The 18,957-nt window shown below is 39.9% G+C and overlaps 1 protein-coding gene across 1 annotated transcript in view; it reads left to right on the top strand.

Annotated features, from left to right (window-relative positions):
* The window catches only part of NPR1 (natriuretic peptide receptor 1), a 65,556-nt gene that overhangs the window by 31,170 nt on the left and 15,429 nt on the right, over positions 1-18,957 (top strand). The window contains exons 2-4 of the mRNA XM_063439987.1: positions 12,917-13,116; positions 17,712-17,825; positions 18,222-18,357. Coding sequence (XP_063296057.1) covers positions 12,917-13,116; positions 17,712-17,825; positions 18,222-18,357 — 450 coding nt within the window. The remainder of the gene's footprint in view (positions 1-12,916; positions 13,117-17,711; positions 17,826-18,221; positions 18,358-18,957) is intronic.

The following is an 18,957-nucleotide window of genomic DNA, read 5'->3' as shown; positions in this document are numbered from 1 at the left end:
TTTTGAATTTCTCTTTTAAATGAATGACTGCAGATCCACATGGACACATAAATAATAAAGTACCCCTCTTCCCTCCTGTCATTTCCCCTGACAGCCATTTACTAGCATTATAATAAAGTGTGGCCAATTGCTAATTATCCTCAGAGTGAAGTTGTAATCCTTTGTGGCGTCCATCCTTCCTTTGGGAAATAAATCATGTCTGGCATATTTCATGAGTAAAGTGTTCGATCCACTGCATCAACTCTGCTGTTTCTTTTATACTGATTAACCCTTGGCTTGCATCACTTAAAACAATGTGATTTAAAGCAGTAATAACTCAGGTGCTGGAGAAATTAAACCTGTTTGACAGCACATCCAAGACCCAACCATGAAATTTCTTTCCAGCGAGCCTCATTTCAAACGCAGAAAGTGCCGGGGAGATGGATTGAGTCTGTTTTGTGTATTACAGAGGATTTGCTGTGGCAGAGAACAAACAAATCTCGGAAAGCGGTAGCAAGGACAGATCTCAAGTGCTTGATCATATTCAGAGCCAATTTAGAGTGGCTCTCTGACTGTAGAAAATGCTTACGTTAACCACCAGAGCATACACACAGTCTATCTGTTTAGAGATTTTGAAGAATAAATTCAAATTCCCCAACCACCTTTTGCCTTTAGTGATGACAGCGATATCTAATTAATTATTTTCTTTCTTAAATCTTTGTTTAAATTCACCTTTTGAAGTGAAACTTTTTGAATACTGTTAACATAACTCCCTCCCTTCTGACCCCATGTATACAGGTATTCTATGAGACACCTATATTCCCCTTTGATCAAGCAATAGCATTCATCGTGCAGAGGACCACAGGCCTTCACATGGTCCTTCCCTATGTCTTCAGTGGGGCTGGAAAAATACCTTCTAAGAAGGTCTTTTTTTTTCAATTTGGATTTTATTGGTATTTATGCATCCAATATACATCTGTGTCATTATATATATATAATGTAGGAAGAGACAAAAGCATACATGGTAGTATCACATGACAATATTCCTATAACTGAAGGGAAAGCATTATGGATATAATATGACTAGTCAGGCATAATAACCATCACTTTGGGTTTAGATTATATCTAGGGTTTTGCAATCTGTATGGCTAAATATGCTGGATAGCGTTAGCTTATACACAAGGGGATCATTGGGAGTAGAGTTTTGTGTGTTGCAACTGCACTGCATAGACCTGTAAGGCTATGTGTCATTTCCTAAACTGCAGCCTCCAGACTGGTGGGTCCTGGGTTGCGAATTCCCTTCTCCTGGAGCGCCTGCTCGCTGACAGTCCTCTGATCTTTGTATGGTGTTCGTTTGTGGCTCCTCTGGTAACGATAGTTGGTGTAGGAAAGTCTCTGGATCATCCGCGGAGGTCAAGGTGAGTATGCCGTCCTCTTTCATGACTATTAGAGAGCCCTCCACTCCCCAGTTATACTTGATGGAGTGATCTCTCAGTCTCCCGGCGATTGGGGCCAGCTGTCTTTTTTCCAGCAACACCCAGAAACGGAAGGTCTCCATACAGTGCGATCTCACAGCCTTTGTAGTGCACTGTTCCCAGGGCTCTGGAGCGGAGTCATAATGGCGGATCTTGCCACTATATCTTTAGTGATGATGATGATAACATCTCTGCGGGGCCCCACCGGGGCTGTAGCAGCCTTCCTGACCCTGAACGCCGCCGTCACCAGTGAAGTATCTGTCTCCCTCTTGAGGCTCATAGTGGCCACTAGCTTCCACGTGAAGGACAGCAATTCCTCTCCCCCAATTCATTCATGGATACCTCTTAGGCGGATATTGTGCCTCCTGTGTCTAGACTCCAACACAGTGACCGTCTTGTGCAGCATCTGGACTTGGTGGCTAAGCTCCTTCACCTGGTTCTTAGTCTACAGTGTTTTACTGTTTCTAGCCTTCTCTCTTGTTTCCACAGCTCTGACTTTTGTATGTATTATTTCCACTTTGTCCTGTGTCTCCAGTAGATCTTTCTTCCACACCTGCCTCAGCTCAATTAATAACCTCTTAATATACCCCTTGGTGGATGGGGAAGAGTCTTCCTCCAATTCAGATTCCCTGTATACGCCATCTGAGCCGACTGATGCCGTGGAATCAGCATCCCCCTGGAACTCTTCAGAGGCCTTAGCCTCGTTTCGTGCCATAGGCGCCATCTTGGGTGACGGCCGCACTGCGGGCCTCTCAAAGGAGAGCCTGATGTCGGGCATACTGTAGTCTTCTGGGCGGTGGGATTTCTTGTGCCTGCGTCCCATGGTTTGTCTCTGGAGCGTGGAGGGTATGGTTAAATACATTTTTGCTTATAGTTAGGGTAAAGTTCAATTTTTTAGCGGGTCCGTGTGGGAGCCTCAGTAAAGCACTTTTGGTTCGGCTCCTCGTCGTCCATGCCCCCTCCTAAGAAGGCCTTTGAATGACAATTAGTAGGATTCAATTTAATATCCAGAGACGTGTGAGTATGAAGTCATGGAGCACACTTTAGGAAATGGTTGTAATATAGTATAGCTCTGTAGAGTACATGCTTGATGTAACTATGCTTACCATATGTAGGCATTGTGCCCCTGTACAGGCATTATTCTTACATTATGGTTGCATTTTTAAGAAGCCGCATTCGTAGAAAGAAATACCCAGTTTCTTACAAAATATGTACACAAGCAGGGGTATTTCACAACAAATGCTATTTCTCCTTTTATGCTAGTTATTATTATTATTATTATTATTATATTTATATAGCAATTAACTCAATGGTGTGCAAAACTATTCAATAACACAAATGTGTGTGAAACAATTGTAGACTTATATAGACTCTATAGTAAACAGTGTGTTCACTAAATCGTGCACATAACACATTTAAATAAATAATGTTAAATCAATATTGCTCCTTGTAGACACAGAAAGAAAAATTAAGTGTAATATTGCAAATTATTAGGTCAACTTTTCTAAGTTCGTGGATATGAATTTCACTTACAAGATAGGAATGGTATGAGTGCCACTCCACACAATTAGATTTAGGGAGGACCAATTCTGTAGAGTACAGTGGGTCTCCATCACAGTAAAGCTCATCCACATTGGAGAAAAAAACAGCTGTCACCTTCATTTTCCATTAAGCTTTTTTCCCAAAACAAAAAATACGTTAAAACAAATGGAAAAAAAAATGTTTTTCACTTATTTTAAAACAATTATTAACTTTAATTTTTCTACCAGGAGCAATATTGATCTATAGGTATTTATTTAAATGTGTTATGTGCACTGTTTAGTAAATAAACAATTTTACTATAGAACCACAAGATGGGTCTGTAGTTGTTTCATATAGCATTTAGGGATTTATTTTTTACACACATCTGGATTATTGAATAGTTTTTCACACCATTTAGTTAATAGTTCTGTCACACTGTTAATCACAAAGGTGTTTATGGTTGCTGGATGTCATTCCCAAAAAAGGTTTTGTGCTTAGAATTTGTATTGCTAAAGAAATTGTACCCGTAACCACAATGCACAATTATTTATTTAGCGATAACAAATTGCGCAGTCTTTTTGCTCATGTGGGCATGCCTTATTGCCTAAAAAAGGGTGGTTGGGAATAACACTTCCTACTGCCAAAGCAAAATAAATGTTTTGCTTTTTTTTGTTTTTCTTCTGAGAGAGATTTTAACCCATTTACTTTATGATGTCATTTTATTTTGAGATTTTCAAATATTTTTCTTATTGACTGCATTATGGCTCATAGCAGAGGCACATCACAGTATATAAAGAAAATTAATCTGTGCTTACTTTAGCTTATCACAAAATACTGAGGTTTCCAGGCCCTATTATTAGTACTATTTATATAGTGCCAATATATATTCAATAAGAGAAAGGGGTGAGATAGGCCTGCTCCAACAAACTTAGAATCTATGGTAGGTATAAATATCACTAGCTATCTTGCCCAAAGATTCCTAGGGTTTGAACTGAAATTTTGCAGTTCTGTGGCAGCAAAGTTATCATTACTCAAAATACTACAGACAATACCCTGCCTTATATTTTTATAATGGATAAACAATTTACTAAAAATAGTTTGAATTTTATTTTTAAAAACATTTTTAAAGAAGAGCTTGCATGGACCATTTCTTTTTCTGAGATCCACTCTGCTATATATATATCCAGATATCGAAACTTTAAAAAATCCTACTATCCCTTTTTTTTCTTATTTTTTTTTCTTAATAAATTAACCTTTTTTTTCTGTATAAAATGTATTAGATGGTTACATACACAGCAATTGCTAATAACGCAAAAACAATAGGTAAGATGAGATGATGACTGATTCTAAACATAAATATATAATGAAACAAAGCTGGAAGAATATATTTTTTAAAGAGCAGAGTTTACAAATATCGGTGTGTGTGTGTGTGTGTGTATATATATATACTTGTGAATTTAAACAATATACTTTCTAGAAACTTTTATCCAAGATAAAAGGAGCTAATCTGTGTATATTTAAATAAAAAAATTGAAAAATTGCCATGCTTTGAAAAAGTGCTTAAATTGCTTAAACTAAAAAGGATATATTGACCCAACATGTTTTTCTGTTTTTCCATGGGCCATGTTTGACTGCAGCATCTGCTACAAAAGGATATTCAGAACAATTAAACCTGCAAGCAGTTTAGATCCGTACAAGATATTTAGTGAGACCATGGCTATTTATTGTTCTAGATTAATTTAAGTATTTTATTTTGCTTTTTATGTATGTCAGATTTATAATTCACAATGGTGCGACATATTTACAGACTCACTGGAAGAATTGTAATTTTGATGGCATAGACTTTATACTCCTCTGATGAGTTATATTTGATATAAATCCCTGCAACTATGGAGTGTTTAGAACAAGTAGAATTGGTCTGTAGTTGTACAATTACATGTCTTTTGTTTTTCTCCAGTGATTGTGACCCCAAGGTATTTAATTGGTCCATCACACCATCTGAAAGAATAACTGTTCTCCAATATACTCTTTGTAGTCATTGGCAGTGGCTTATTCAGAACCTTACATTTGACCTTTATTGTTTACCCTGATAATCTGGAAGAACACAGGTACATATTTGTATTAATTTGGCAAGGCAGTAAAAGACTATCGCAGTGATCAAGATATCAACTGCAAATGAGGCAATGTAACATTTGCAGAAATTCCACAATTGAGGCCTTTAATATGAATGTCAGTTATATTTCTTTTCTGCTAGTGTTTCTGTGATTAATACAAATAATAAAGGTGAAAGTGGGCAGCCCGGTCTAGTTAAGATTGGAAGATAACTAGAGATGTGACCCATAATTATACTGACTTGAAGAGAGAGCTATGCTAAGGTTGTAGCTCTTTCATGAATTTATATGGAAAACATATTAAGGAGTATCCTCCACAGAAACGGGTTAATTAGTGCTGGTATAAGGCTGCCCATCCTATTGTTTAGAACGTTATATACTTCATATACTTTGACATACAAATTTATGATAGAAATCAGCTTGTAGCTACTGCAGCAAGAAGGGTCCTTTCTTTCCCAATGAATGACTACAGTTGGGAGCTCGTGAATTTTATGTTGGGGATTTGTTTCTTTCATTAATAAAATATCCATGTTGGGGTTAACATCTCCCAGTATTTTGAGTAGAAGTTAGTTACAAATCCATCTGGTCCAGTAGGCTTCTAGAGTTTACATTTCTTGAAAATTCCCATTATCTCCTTCTGTGACATGTCTTCTTCCAATAACTTGATTATTTTTTTTGTAAATCTTTCTTTTATTGAGGCATAGGGTTATGGTGATACAGAATAAAGAGAGGGAGACTTGCAGGGGTTACACAGGTTAATATCGTCATATCAAGTTACAAAATCTCCAAGAGTTGTCCGCCTCATTTTATATATTTTTTATAAACAAGCTTAAAACATTGAGCCATTCAAACATGTGTGTTATAATGTATGTCTCGGTTATCCTGCTTAATTAACATGACGTTGATACATCAAAACATATTTTGTGTAAAAACATAAAGAGATCGGGCTTTACAATAGTAACACATTAGTTTAAGTACGCTTATGGGTCGTTCGGCGAAGACGATTGTAAGCAAGCTAGAAGTAGATGCAATACAGCAAATCAAAGCTTTACATTCAAGGGTATTGTCATGTGGAGCATCTAAAGTGAGTGATTCAGGTTAAAGCTGAGCCGTGGAGGCCAAGATAGGCACAAGTTAAACTGAGACCACAGGATTATAACAGTCGTTTAGTTTAGTTATGCTAACAGATAACAAGTAGGCCAGTATATCGCATGAAATGCCACTTAGTGTCTCGTGCAGTTAAGCCTAGGTATGGTGTTTAACGGCCTATGTCAGCCAGACCGGGATAGAGGGTTTACACTGGTTTCAGCAGCCTATTAGTAAGTCGGTTCGCCAGTAGGGGTACCGCTCGAGTGGCCTATGGTTTTTGCACCGTATGGTGGCAAGTAACAGTAGGATATATGTGGGTTAGGAGCCTAACAGAATACACCAGCATAGTCGCATTAGTGTGGGCAGCAAGCAGCTTAAAAATATCGCTGGGCAGGACTGGTTAAAGGGTATACATGAGACATTGGACATATAGAGGAGACATATATTACATCGCTGAAATATAGGGCAGCATGCATGGTGACTGCCTGGAATAAAAATGTCCCTTCTGTTACTGTATATCGTCCAGTGGAATATGCCTGCTGTGCTCCTGGGTGTATGGGTTCTGTCCGTTGAACCATGGGCAAGTGTGGTCAGGCTGTCAGGTAGTCCAGAGCAGCCCACAGACAGGTTCCTGTAGGCGGTATCCGGGTTGTGTGGCCCAGAACATGGGTAGGCTTATAGGGGGTCTATATTTGGTGGTCGGTGTGTCCGGTCATCTCGGTTATATCTCGCGCCGGGTGCGCCGTGGTACCTCAGTTGCTTGGTCGTAGGATTTCCCGGCGTTGTGACATTGCCAGCACCATGGGTCACCAGCCTTCGGCCTGGGGCCTTCGTAGGCGCTCGCGCCCTTGCGCCATTGATCCCATCAACAGGATCGTGGGCCCCGGGTTTCCGCCGGGTTGCGGTCTGTCCCCGGGGGATATGGCAGGCTGTAGAGGGGATCCTCTCGGTGAGCGCCCAGCCCAGAAGAGGGGTGTGTGGTCCCACAGGTAGCTCCGTCTCCAGGAGTAGAGTGATGCGTGTCAGTGAGTTACCGGTTTTAGATGTTGCTGTCCGGTATATGTCACCACAGGTTTGCAGCTTTGTATTCCATGCTGGGTCCTGTCTGTAGTCTGCCTCTGGGTCTGCCGGTCTGGCCTCGCACACGTGGCCGCCGCCATTTTGACTGCGGGTCTCAGGCCTTCTCGGTGGGTAAGTAGTGCCTCCGAGTGTGGTCATAAGGCTTGGACCGGGATCACCCCCCCGGTCCGGTGGGGGGGGAACAGGGCCGGACCTGCCGATGTGCTGTGCGCTTGATCGGCTCCGTCGGGCAGGATAGCGAGGTGGCGGCCGTCCACCTCACTCACCGCCAGGTCGGGTCCCGCTTGGTGCTGCAGGGATCCCGCCTCCGGGGGACTGGAACTTCAAGAGCGAGCCTCACCCCGACTTCGGTAGTCCGCATACAAGGTAGTTGGTCGCTGGGTGCCCCATAAATCGCGGGTTATAGCGTGTATATCACTCGGTCTGCATGAGCTGCTCTTCCCTGCGACCGCTCGGCTCGGCGGCCCGGCCCCGCCCCCATAACTTGATTATTTAATCATTCTTGGTGGCTCTGGATAAGACAAGAAAGAGAGAACAGTTTCGTTCAAACGTGTGTTAGGTTATGCACTCAGGGTTGATCCATTGAATAAATTAAAATAATATTTAGCAAATTCGTCTGCAGTGTATTTTTAGGTCACTGGGAAGTTCTTAGTGGCAGATACTGTATATGTTAAAACATTGTCCTTAATCCTCTCTATTTATTGGCTGCCATAATATCTGGCTGATATGCTTTTTCATAGAACTATTTTCTTTGAGCAATTTGTTGATAATCCCTCTAATCATGATAATTTTCTTAAAAGGTTTTTCTTCATGTGTCACTTTATGTTGGCACTGCAGCGGCTTCAATTTGTGAGTTAATTCTGTCTCTAAACGATGGGCCTCTTTCTTTGTGGCGGACGCTATCCCTATAATTACACTTGTTATGCATGCTTTGAAAGTCAACCAAATGTTTTTGTAGGAGACTTCCTCTGTTTCTTTGAAAAGGAAAAAAATATTAATTGCCTGACTTATCTCCACATTTACTTCACATAATGTTATTCAGTGGTGGGTACGTTTTCTAACAGGGATGTAACAGAGGTTTTTGGTTTTTATCCCAGCTAATGGGACAGTATAAACTAGGAGAACAATTCTCACACGGACAGATAGAACATCCTCCTGGAACTCTCCTGTTCTAGGGTTTAATGGATTAATAAAAGGAACCAATCATGAAAAGCTAATGTGAAATGTATTCAGTGTAAAAATGTTTTGTCCAAGGTTTGTATAGATTAGGTTATTCATTGTACGCTTATGGTTATGTGTTGTCAAAACACATTTATTACAGAAAGATTTTACCAGGTGAAAATGCATGAGGCTCAGAGGGAATGTCAGGATTTTAATATGCAATTATGTAGCGTTGAGAAACCTCGGCCCCCACCAATAGAGAGATAACCCCCTATCTAGTTCCGCCACTCTAGCAAAAACAACCTAGTTTGCACCCAGCAGCCTCTACATCCTCAATGTTGCTCCTACTTTCTTCCCCTATCCTCTCTCTTATTCTTTCTTTCATTGACCTGTATCTATCTCTTTCCACATCCTTATGCTCCGACTCACAGAGATGTCATTACTATTAAAAACCATAGACGGCAGGCTACGGAGTAGCCCTTTTTCTCATTACCTGGCAATTGCCCTACACATTGATTCTCTCCCTGAAATCTACTAAAATATATGTTATATATTTCAAATTCATACTGGTGTGAAATGATGTTTTTTTTTAAAGTTGTTTATTTAAGGGGCAGAAGAAAACCACCACTTTACATTTCCAGTGTACCTTACAGAAACATATATTTGTCCCTGTTACAGTATTCCATTGTTACAATGGTACTTTATCAATATGTGTGGGCATTCCTGGGGCACTGGCAAGTTTGGTGGGCTTTGCGATGCCCACTGGGACAAAGAGACCAGCTCTTTTCCCGCGGGCGGGCTCTCTGGGCCTGGGAGACAAAGGGACGTTCCCTTTTTTCCGCACTTGGTCTCCCAGGTACAGAGGGGTTGTGTGCATATGTTCTTGGGAAGTTACACAGATAGACACCTTGGCTGCAGCCTCCCAAAAGTCTCCCCATTCGTCACCATCTATATCCCCCTCATTGGGCCCCAGACTGTGGAAGTTGAACATATGTAGCCTCTTCTGTATTAGTAAGCAAAGAATTTTTTTCTGACATTTTGACTTGGCCTGTCCATATTGTCACTGAAACCCCTCAGCATGTACATGTGAGGTGTGTCCCTATGTGGTCTATTAACTTACAGCAGGAGCTGTTTCCAACCACCTCTTCTGCATTTGTGCCTTTTTCTGGCTTCCTTTCTGACGCTGGCCACATGGCTCCACCTCCCCAGGCCTGGTTTAGGATGTGGACATTTATTCATCATCATACTGATGACACGCACCCACATTCTGGCTTCAGTAAAAAAAGTTGACCAAACTCTACCTACTTAAGGCTATATAAGCGCATTTAAGATTATTCTTTATTCTATTCTCCCTGACCTTTGGCTTGTCTTATTGTTTGTTACATTCTGTCTCCCTGACCTTCGCATATCTTGTACTTCTCTATTTTGTGTTAAGTCCTGACACTATAAGGCCAGGTAATAAGCATTAGTCTCTTTTTTCTATCAACTTTTAAATAGTTTTTTTTTTTTTTAAATCTTTATTTTTTTTTTGTGCAAAGAAAACAAATAGGCTTGTAATGCCACAACAGCGAGGACAAGCCTGGATATGTCAGTGAAAACAATCAATATTATGACAGATGTGAGAACGGCACAGTTTTTAGAATTATAAACATGCTTATAAGAAAGTGGGATTATATCAGCAGTAACAATATTATAGAAAATCAGCAGACATTGACATAGATATAAATGAGTAACTGTCTAATTTGTATGTTGATTAAGAGCGATAACGCTAAATTGAAACATTGCTCTGGTTTTGGTGTATAATTACAGGTCGATTGGTATGTCGGCAAAGTGGCAAGACATGTGGTAGTTGGAAGGTTATTGCTGATAACTTGTGCAACGCTAAATTATACATGAGAATAAAAAAAAAAGGCTAAAGCATGACAAAAACAGGCTACTGCAATATAGTTGTACTCTATGAGTGGTAGGGCCCGTGACCACTACTCCCGGGGGAAGCATAGAGGGGAGTAGTTACTTATAACTATGGTCCCTCCTGCCCTGATGCCATAGACTGTTACATTATACCCATGCTGACTAGCATAGTGACAGAGGAAGTCAGTGTCCCGGTAGTCCAAGTTTGGCCACTACGCCAGCCCCAGGCCAACTGCTGCAGCATTGTCCAGCAGATCAGCCAGTAGGGAGATCGTCCGCTTCTCTATTCTTAAGCTATTTTAACCCTGTTGGTGCTTTAAATTGAGTTTAGCAACATAGACTAAGCATTCACTAAGTTAAAGATTTAATAAAGGCTGATGAAGTTTAGATTTCCTAATCCCAATCTTTATAGCAGTTTTTCTTTCTAAGGTTTGAAGCCAGCTAAACAGACACATTTCAGTTTAACTGATGATATTGTGGCAGCTGTCTACCTTTTGGGACACTGTCAAACTCACAATTGAGCAGTATTACAGATATGCCCATAATCTAGAAAGACATTCCCTCTGTTCCATATTATTCACTGTTTTCTGGTTTCTGGGGAGACAAAAGTCCACAAACAGCACAGTACGAGTATTTTCAGTTAATAAGCTTGTGGATGTCTGAAGCTATCACAAGTCAGTGTGTGTGCCTTAACAAGCATACTCTAATTATAATTACAATTATTTATATAACGCCTGCATATACCGCAGTGCTGAACAACAGGTAAACAAACTCTAGACACGAGACAAATACTAAATTCTAACAAAACTTGATTGACATGGTGGAACAGTGGGTAAAGAAGGCTCTGCTTAAACAAGCTTACAATCTAACTACTTCAAACACAAGTGGTCATGATTGGCTGCCTTGTTGGCCATCCTTTAAACACCCCAACCATTTCATCTATGAGAATCCCATACCAGTCCTCCACACCCCCTACTATCCAGATTTAACACCCCAGTTTGGGAGGATGTACACATCCGTTCCCTGTCTCTTTAATGTAACCATTCGTAAAAGATTTGCGTCACTGTGAGCTTATGTGCCTCCCACTCCTTTTAAACGCAGTCAAGTGACAGCCGATAGAACTATATCATAAGTACTGAGAAGCCAGTGTATGAAAATGCAGCCATATGGAAAGTCCCATTCCAGTAATAATAACCATTATAAAAATAGAATGTTATGGAAATTGGTCTTCTGTGATCAGAAAATCGCATTACACACACCAAGGCTGTGTTTAAATGTAAATGTGATGTATATATCAGTGAAGTCGGAAGCTGGTTGTCTGGGGAATCTCCATGCTTCCTACATCGGTGAAGTTGTGCTGCTCGCAACCATTTAAATGATATTAACACAGGGGCAAATGTTACATAACATCAACAATATTAATGGTACATGAAAATGTTACGCACCACGAAATACTTTTATGTTTTATAAATAAACTACAATAACTGTAATTGGTTTGCAGCTTACTTCTGTCTCTATGCTCATTAGTAGGCCATAATGTTCCACGTCTTTGGTCAGATGAACATAAAGCTGACATGTGTATGATTCTAAGAGCTGCGCCCTGTTGAGCCAGAGCATGAAAGAAGCTTGTGTCATATTAATTAAGGAAAACCTTAAACTCTATTAGATACAATCACAATGGCAACCACTAGAATGTTCCTGTTGATTACCCCAGAATTGCTCTAGTTTGCCCTTGGTAAATAATGGCTCTTGATTGTTGAAGGTCAGTGGGTGAAGGAACTGTGCCATTTTTAACCACTGGGTGGAGTAGATGTGGTATGCATGGCCACTGAATATAGGGGCTGGGCCATTTTTAAGTGGCATGGTGTAGGAATTGTGCTGTTTTTAGTGACTCGGTGAAGAAGCGTGCCATATTTGGTTCCTGTGTGGAGGGGCTGTGCCATATCCGGCCACTAGGTGAAGGAGCTGTGCTATGTCTAGTCATTAGGTGGAGGAGCTGTGTCATGTGTAGACATTATATGGGGGTTCTACGCCATGTCTAGTCACTAGGTGGAGGAGCTGTGCCATGTTTAGTCACTAGGTGGAGGAGCTATGTCATATCTAGTCTTTAGTTGGAGAAGCTGTGCCATGTGTAGTCATTAGTTGGAGGAGCTGTGTCATGTGTAGTCATTAGGGGGACAAGCTGTGCCATGTCTAGTCATTAGTTGGAGGAGCTGTGCCATGTGAAGTCATTAGGTGGAGGAGCTGTACCATGCATGATCGCTGAGTGGAAGAACTCTTCCATGTTTGGTCACTGAGTGGTAAAACTGTGCTGTGTTTGGTCATCTTGAAGAGGATCTGTGCTTTGTTTGTTCACCAGATGGAGAAGCAGTGCCATGTTTGGTCATTTGTTATAGAAGGTGAGAAGCGCAGTGTTCGGTCACCGGAGTGGAGCTGTATTTTGTCACTGGGCAGAGGAATTGTTCTGTGTTTAGAGATTTGGCAGAGGGGAGGAACTTTGACTATTGGGTATAGGGATTTTAACTTCTCTGAATAATGCATCATCTGTCGCCTTGTTTGACTGTCCCTGCACCCTCTCATATTCTCTAGTTATCTACATTTGCTGCACCCCTGACACCTTCAGACAGCTCATGCTCCAGGCTTTCAATTCTGGTCTGTGTACGGGTGAATATGTCTTCTTTTACATTGATGTCTTTGGTGCCAGCCTGCATGGCTCCAGCTTTCCTGACCCTCGTCGACCCTGGCATAGAGGAGATGCACATGATGCCACAGCCAAGGAGGCCTTTAAGGTAAGGAAAGTCACAAAGGCCATTTCCTCTTGTCCCAAAAGGTCCTTTGCTTTTCCAGAGGCAACCCAAACTTTTAATAGAATTCTGCTGTTTCCTCAGACTGGCTGATGAGACGTTCAAGTCATTAATAAACATACAGTGTGTCTGTCTTTTCCTATCTCTGTGTATTTTGTTTATGCTGGATCCTGGAGCCCCACAAGTGTTTTCCACTCTGTGATTTATTGGCTCTGACAGAAGATAAAATAAGTCAATAAGTTGGTGAATGTGAGAGGCGGGATGTGCTTTAGTACCGGCTGGCAGAAACCTTCTGCCCAGTTTAGCATGATTTGAAAAGTGAAAGAGGCAGACAAAGAAGCTGTGGATACCTGTCCCAAGGATTTTCCAGTCCTGCTATACAGAAAGTGAGGAATGAGAGCCTTGAGAGAATGACATAAACTGGACAATCATGAGGGTATAGCTTACATAAGGGGCATATTATAGGGAATATAAATGTAGGAGGGATGAACACCATACGACATGTAGCTAATGGAGGATTGATACTAAAGGGGATATATCTAGGAGTGAGTAATTTTAAACAGGAGATAAATACAGTAACAGTTATAAACAAGAGGAGGTATAGTAAAGGTTATTAACTGGAGAGGAGGTATAGTAAAGGTTATAAACAGGAGAGGAGGTATAGTAAAGGTTATAAACAGGAAGAGGAGATATAGTAAAGGTTATTAACTGGAGAGGAGGTATAGAAATGGTTATAAACAGGAGAGGAGATATAGTAAAGGTTATTAACTGGAGAGGAGGTATAGAAAAGGTTATAAACAGGAGAGGAGATATAGTAAAGGTTATAAACAGGAGAGGAGATATAGTAAAGGTTATAAACAGAAGAGGAGATATAGTAAAGGTTATTAACTGGAGAGGAGGTATAGTAAAGGTTATAAACAGGAGAGGAGGTATAGAAAAGGTTATAAACAGGAGAGGAGATATAGTAACGGTTATAAACAGGAGAGGAGGTATAGTAAAGGTTATTAACTGGAGAGGAGGTATAGAAAAGTTTATAAACAGGAGAGGAGGTATAGAAAAGGTTATAAACAGGAGAGGAGGTATAGAAAAGGTTATAAACTGGAGAGGAGATATAGTAATGGTTATAAACAGGAGAGGAGGTATAGTAAAGGTTATTAACTGGAGAGGAGGTATAGTAAAGGTTATAAACAGGAGAGGAGGTATAGAAAAGGTTATAAACAGGAGAGGAGATATAGTAATGGTTATAAACAGGAGAGGAGGTATAGTAAAGGTTATAAACAGGAGAGGAGGTATAGTAAAGGTTATAAACAGAAGAGGAGATATAGTAACGGTTATAAACAGGAGAGGAGGTATAGAAAAGGTTATAAACAGGAGAGGAGGTATAGAAAAGGTTATAAACAGGAGAGGAGATATAGTAACGGTTATAAACAGGAGAGGAGATATAGTAAAGGCTATAAACAGGAGAGGAGATATAGTAATGGTTATAAACAGGAGAGGAGGTATAGTAAAGGTTATAAACAGGAGAGGAGGTATAGTAAAGGTTATAAACAGAAGAGGAGATATAGTAAAGGTTATTAACTGGAGAGGAGGTATAGAAAAGGTTATAAACAGGAGAGGAGGTATAGTAAAGGTTATAAACAGGAGAGGAGATATAGTAATGGTTATAAACAGGAGAGGAGGTATAGTAAAGGTTATTAACTGGAGAGGAGGTATAGTAAAGGTTATAAACAGGAGAGGAGGTATAGAAAAGGTTATAAACAGGAGAGGAGATATAGTAACGGTTATAAACAGGAGAGGAGATATAGTAAAGGCTATAAACAGGAGAGGAGATATAGTAATGGTTATAAACAGGAGAGGAGGTATAGAAAAGGTTATAAACAGGAGAGGAGGTATAGTAAAGGTTATAAACAGAAGAGGAGATATAGTAAAGGTTATTAACTGGAGAGGAGGTATAGAAAAGGTTATAAACAGGAGAGGAGGTATAGAAAAGGTTATAAACAGGAGAGGAGATATAGTAACGGTTATAAACAGGAGAGGAGGTATAGTAAAGGTTATAAACAGGAGAGGAGGTATAGTAAAGGTTATTAACTGGAGAGGAGGTATAGTAAAGGTTATAAACAGGAGAGGAGGTATAGAAAAGGTTATAAACAGGAGAGGAGATATAGTAACGGTTATAAACAGGAGAGGAGATATAGTAAAGGCTATAAACAGGAGAGGAGATATAGTAAAGGTTATAAACAGGAGAGGAGGTATAGTAAAGGTTATAAACAGGAGAGGAGGTATAGTAAAGGTTATAAACAGGAGAGGAGGTATAGTAAAGGTTATAAACAGGAGAGGAGGTATAGTAAAGGTTATTAACTGGAGAGGAGGTATAGTAAAGGTTATAAACAGGAGAGGAGGTATAGAAAAGGTTATTAACTGGAGAGGAGGTATAGAAAAGTTTATAAACAGGAGAGGAGGTATAGAAAAGGTTATTAACTGGAGAGGAGATATAGTAATGGTTATAAACAGGAGAGGAGGTATAGTAAAGGTTATTAACTGGAGAGGAGGTATAGTAAAGGTTATAAACAGGAGAGGAGGTATAGAAAAGGTTATAAACAGGAGAGGAGATATAGTAACGGTTATAAACAGGAGAGGAGATATAGTAAAGGCTATAAACAGGAGAGGAGATATAGTAATGGTTATAAACAGGAGAGGAGGTATAGTAAAGGTTATAAACAGGAGAGGAGATATAGTAAAGGTTATAAACAGGAGAGGAGGTATAGTAAAGGTTATAAACAGGAGAGGAGGTATAGTAAAGGTTATAAACAGGAGAGGAGGTATAGTAAAGGTTATAAACAGGAGAGGAGGTATAGTAAAGGTTATTAACTGGAGAGGAGGTATAGTAAAGGTTATAAACAGGAGAGGAGGTATAGAAAAGGTTATAAACAGGAGAGGAGATATAGTAAAGGCTATAAACAGGAGAGGAGATATAGTAATGGTTATAAACAGGAGAGGAGGTATAGTAAAGGTTATAAACAGGAGAGGAGATATAGTAAAGGTTATAAACAGGAGAGGAGGTATAGTAAAGGTTATAAACAGGAGAGGAGGTATAGTAAAGGTTATAAACAGGAGAGGAGGTATAGTAAAGGTTATAAACAGGAGAGGAGGTATAGTAAAGGTTATTAACTGGAGAGGAGGTATAGTAAAGGTTATAAACAGGAGAGGAGGTATAGAAAAGGTTATTAACTGGAGAGGAGGTATAGAAAAGTTTATAAACAGGAGAGGAGGTATAGAAAAGGTTATTAACTGGAGAGGAGATATAGTAATGGTTATAAACAGGAGAGGAGGTATAGTAAAGGTTATTAACTGGAGAGGAGGTATAGTAAAGGTTATTAACTGGAGAGGAGGTATAGAAAAGGTTATTAACTGGAGAGGAGGTATAGTAAAGGTTATTAACTGGAGAGGAGGTATAGAAAAGGTTATTAACAGGAGAGGAGGTATAGAAAAGGTTATAAACAGGAGAGGAGGTATAGAAAAGGTTATAAACAGGAGAGGAGGTATAGTAAAGGTTATAAACAGGAGAGGAGGTATAGAAAAGGTTATAAACTGGAGAGGAGATATAGTAACGGTTATAAACAGGAGAGGAGGTATAGTAAAGGTTATTAACTGGAGAGGAGGTATAGAAAAGGTTATTAACTGGAGAGGAGGTATAGTAAAGGTTATAAACAGGAGAGGAGATATAGTAAAGGTTATAAACAGGAGAGGAGGTATAGTAAAGGTTATTAACTGGAGAGGAGGTATAGAAAAGGTTATTAACTGGAGAGGAGGTATAGTAAAGGTAATAAACAGGAGAAGAGGTATAGTAAAGGTTATAAACAGGAGACATACAATAAAGATTATAAATAGGAGAGGGGGTGCAGTAAGGGTTTTAAGCAGTAGACATATATAGTAAAGGTTACAAAGAGGAGATGTGGTACAGTAACAATTATAAACAGTAGAGAGAGTACAGAAATGGTTATAAACAGATGATGGGGGTACTGTAAGGGTTATAAATAGGTGATGGGTTATAAATGGGAGAACGGGTACCAAAAGAGTTTTAAAAAGGGGTGTGTATGCAGTAAGAGTTAAAAATAGGGGCAGAGAACCAGACACAGATTAAAGGGGCGGTGTATATATATAACAGATGATGATAACATGTTGGATTTAGATAGAGGAAGCTGGTAAATCTGTAAGAGAATGCGCTCTGATAGATAGATACAAGAGTAATTTAATGAATAACCATCAACCCACTCAGATTGTACTAAGATAGTTTGCACTAAATCATGCATGCTTCCATTCATTCATTCCTCCGGCTCACTCAGCTAGGAGATGGCATGGATGGTGACAGCTAACCCGTCTCCCACTGTGTATTGCCTCTGAGGTGTGAGCTGTCACACAGCAATGACAAGTGGCAGGAACTGGGACAGGTTCTGGGTCTCTCAGTGCAGTCAGAGCATGTCGCGTTAGAATATGTAAATTACTGGAGATTCTATAAATTGTTCTACTGTAATTCAGTACAAAGTATGCATGCCTGCTCACTAATGTTGTCTCCCGGTCAGGTAGTGATGATTATCACTTATAGAGAGCCACAAAATCCTGAATATAAAAGATTCCTGGTGGACCTGAAGCATTATGCTGCTCTGCATTTCAACCACACAACTGAGGACACCCTGGTGAGTACGGATGGGGGAGTCGGGGGATCTAGTATGCACACAGGCTTTGATATCTCTTAGCAATTCCTCGACTATTCTTTATCAAGATATAGTTTAGCAATCTGAGCCTGATCTTCTCACAAGCTTATAACATATCGTAGATCTTGATAGTTGCACCACTGTGTCCCAATAGACAGTTAATTATCTGCAAGATATTATCCATGTGTAGGGTTATGTTTAGGGTTATGTTTATTTTATGTTTCTGTGTATTTGTTTAGTGCACTGTATATGTATGTATGTATGGCCCTGGATGTGTGCAAAGGATGTACCGTATGGCCTAAGATGAAAGCATGTGCTTATCATGTGAGCACAACCATTATGTGTCACTATATAGCTTAACTACATGTGTGTTGACAGATGAATACTATAGCAGCCGCATTCCATGACGGTGTCATGCTCTATGCTCATGCCGTCAATGAGACCAGAGCTAAGGGCTACAGCATGAAGAATGCCTCTGCAGTCACCGGTCACATGTGGAACAGAACATTCTACGGTAAGACACATTTAAACATCACTGTTTAAAGTTCTTTGTTAAGCATCATTACAAATGTTCTACTTGACAAAATGCCACTTAGTCTCCCACTGATGCAGCTTTATGTGATTCCACCATTAACACTACACTCTGATTCGGCATACTTTAAAGATCCGAACTCACATTTCCCCGGTGATGCTGTCAAAGAGATTTCCATTAATGGTGTTACATCAGTTCAGGCAATGTCACTTTCTTAACATAATTGTTAAGTGTTATTGTGCAGTAGAACATTTAACACGTCAGTGATGCATCTTCGTAGTATCCCACTGCTGACACCAAGTATGATTCCTCAGCATAACTCTCCGAATTCAGCCTCATTTTCATTCAGATGTAACTTTTTATCTCCTGCTCTGTAAATTGAACTGTAATTGCATACAGGAGGCTCCTGCAGAGTTTAGTACGCTATTAACAGAGCAGGAGATTAGAATTTCTCAGTTAAACAAAATTTGCAATAAAGGAAGTGTAAACATTAGATGACTTTTTACAGGAAGTGTTTAGGAAGGCTGTGCAAAGTATAGAGGTTGGTTAGGGCTGCATAAACAATTAAACTCCTAAATGGCA

This window comes from Pelobates fuscus, chromosome 13 (genome assembly GCF_036172605.1).
Source record: "Pelobates fuscus isolate aPelFus1 chromosome 13, aPelFus1.pri, whole genome shotgun sequence".
In the NCBI taxonomy this organism is placed as follows: Eukaryota; Metazoa; Chordata; class Amphibia; order Anura; family Pelobatidae; genus Pelobates; species Pelobates fuscus.
This window is presented reverse-complemented; position numbering and strand designations above follow the sequence as displayed.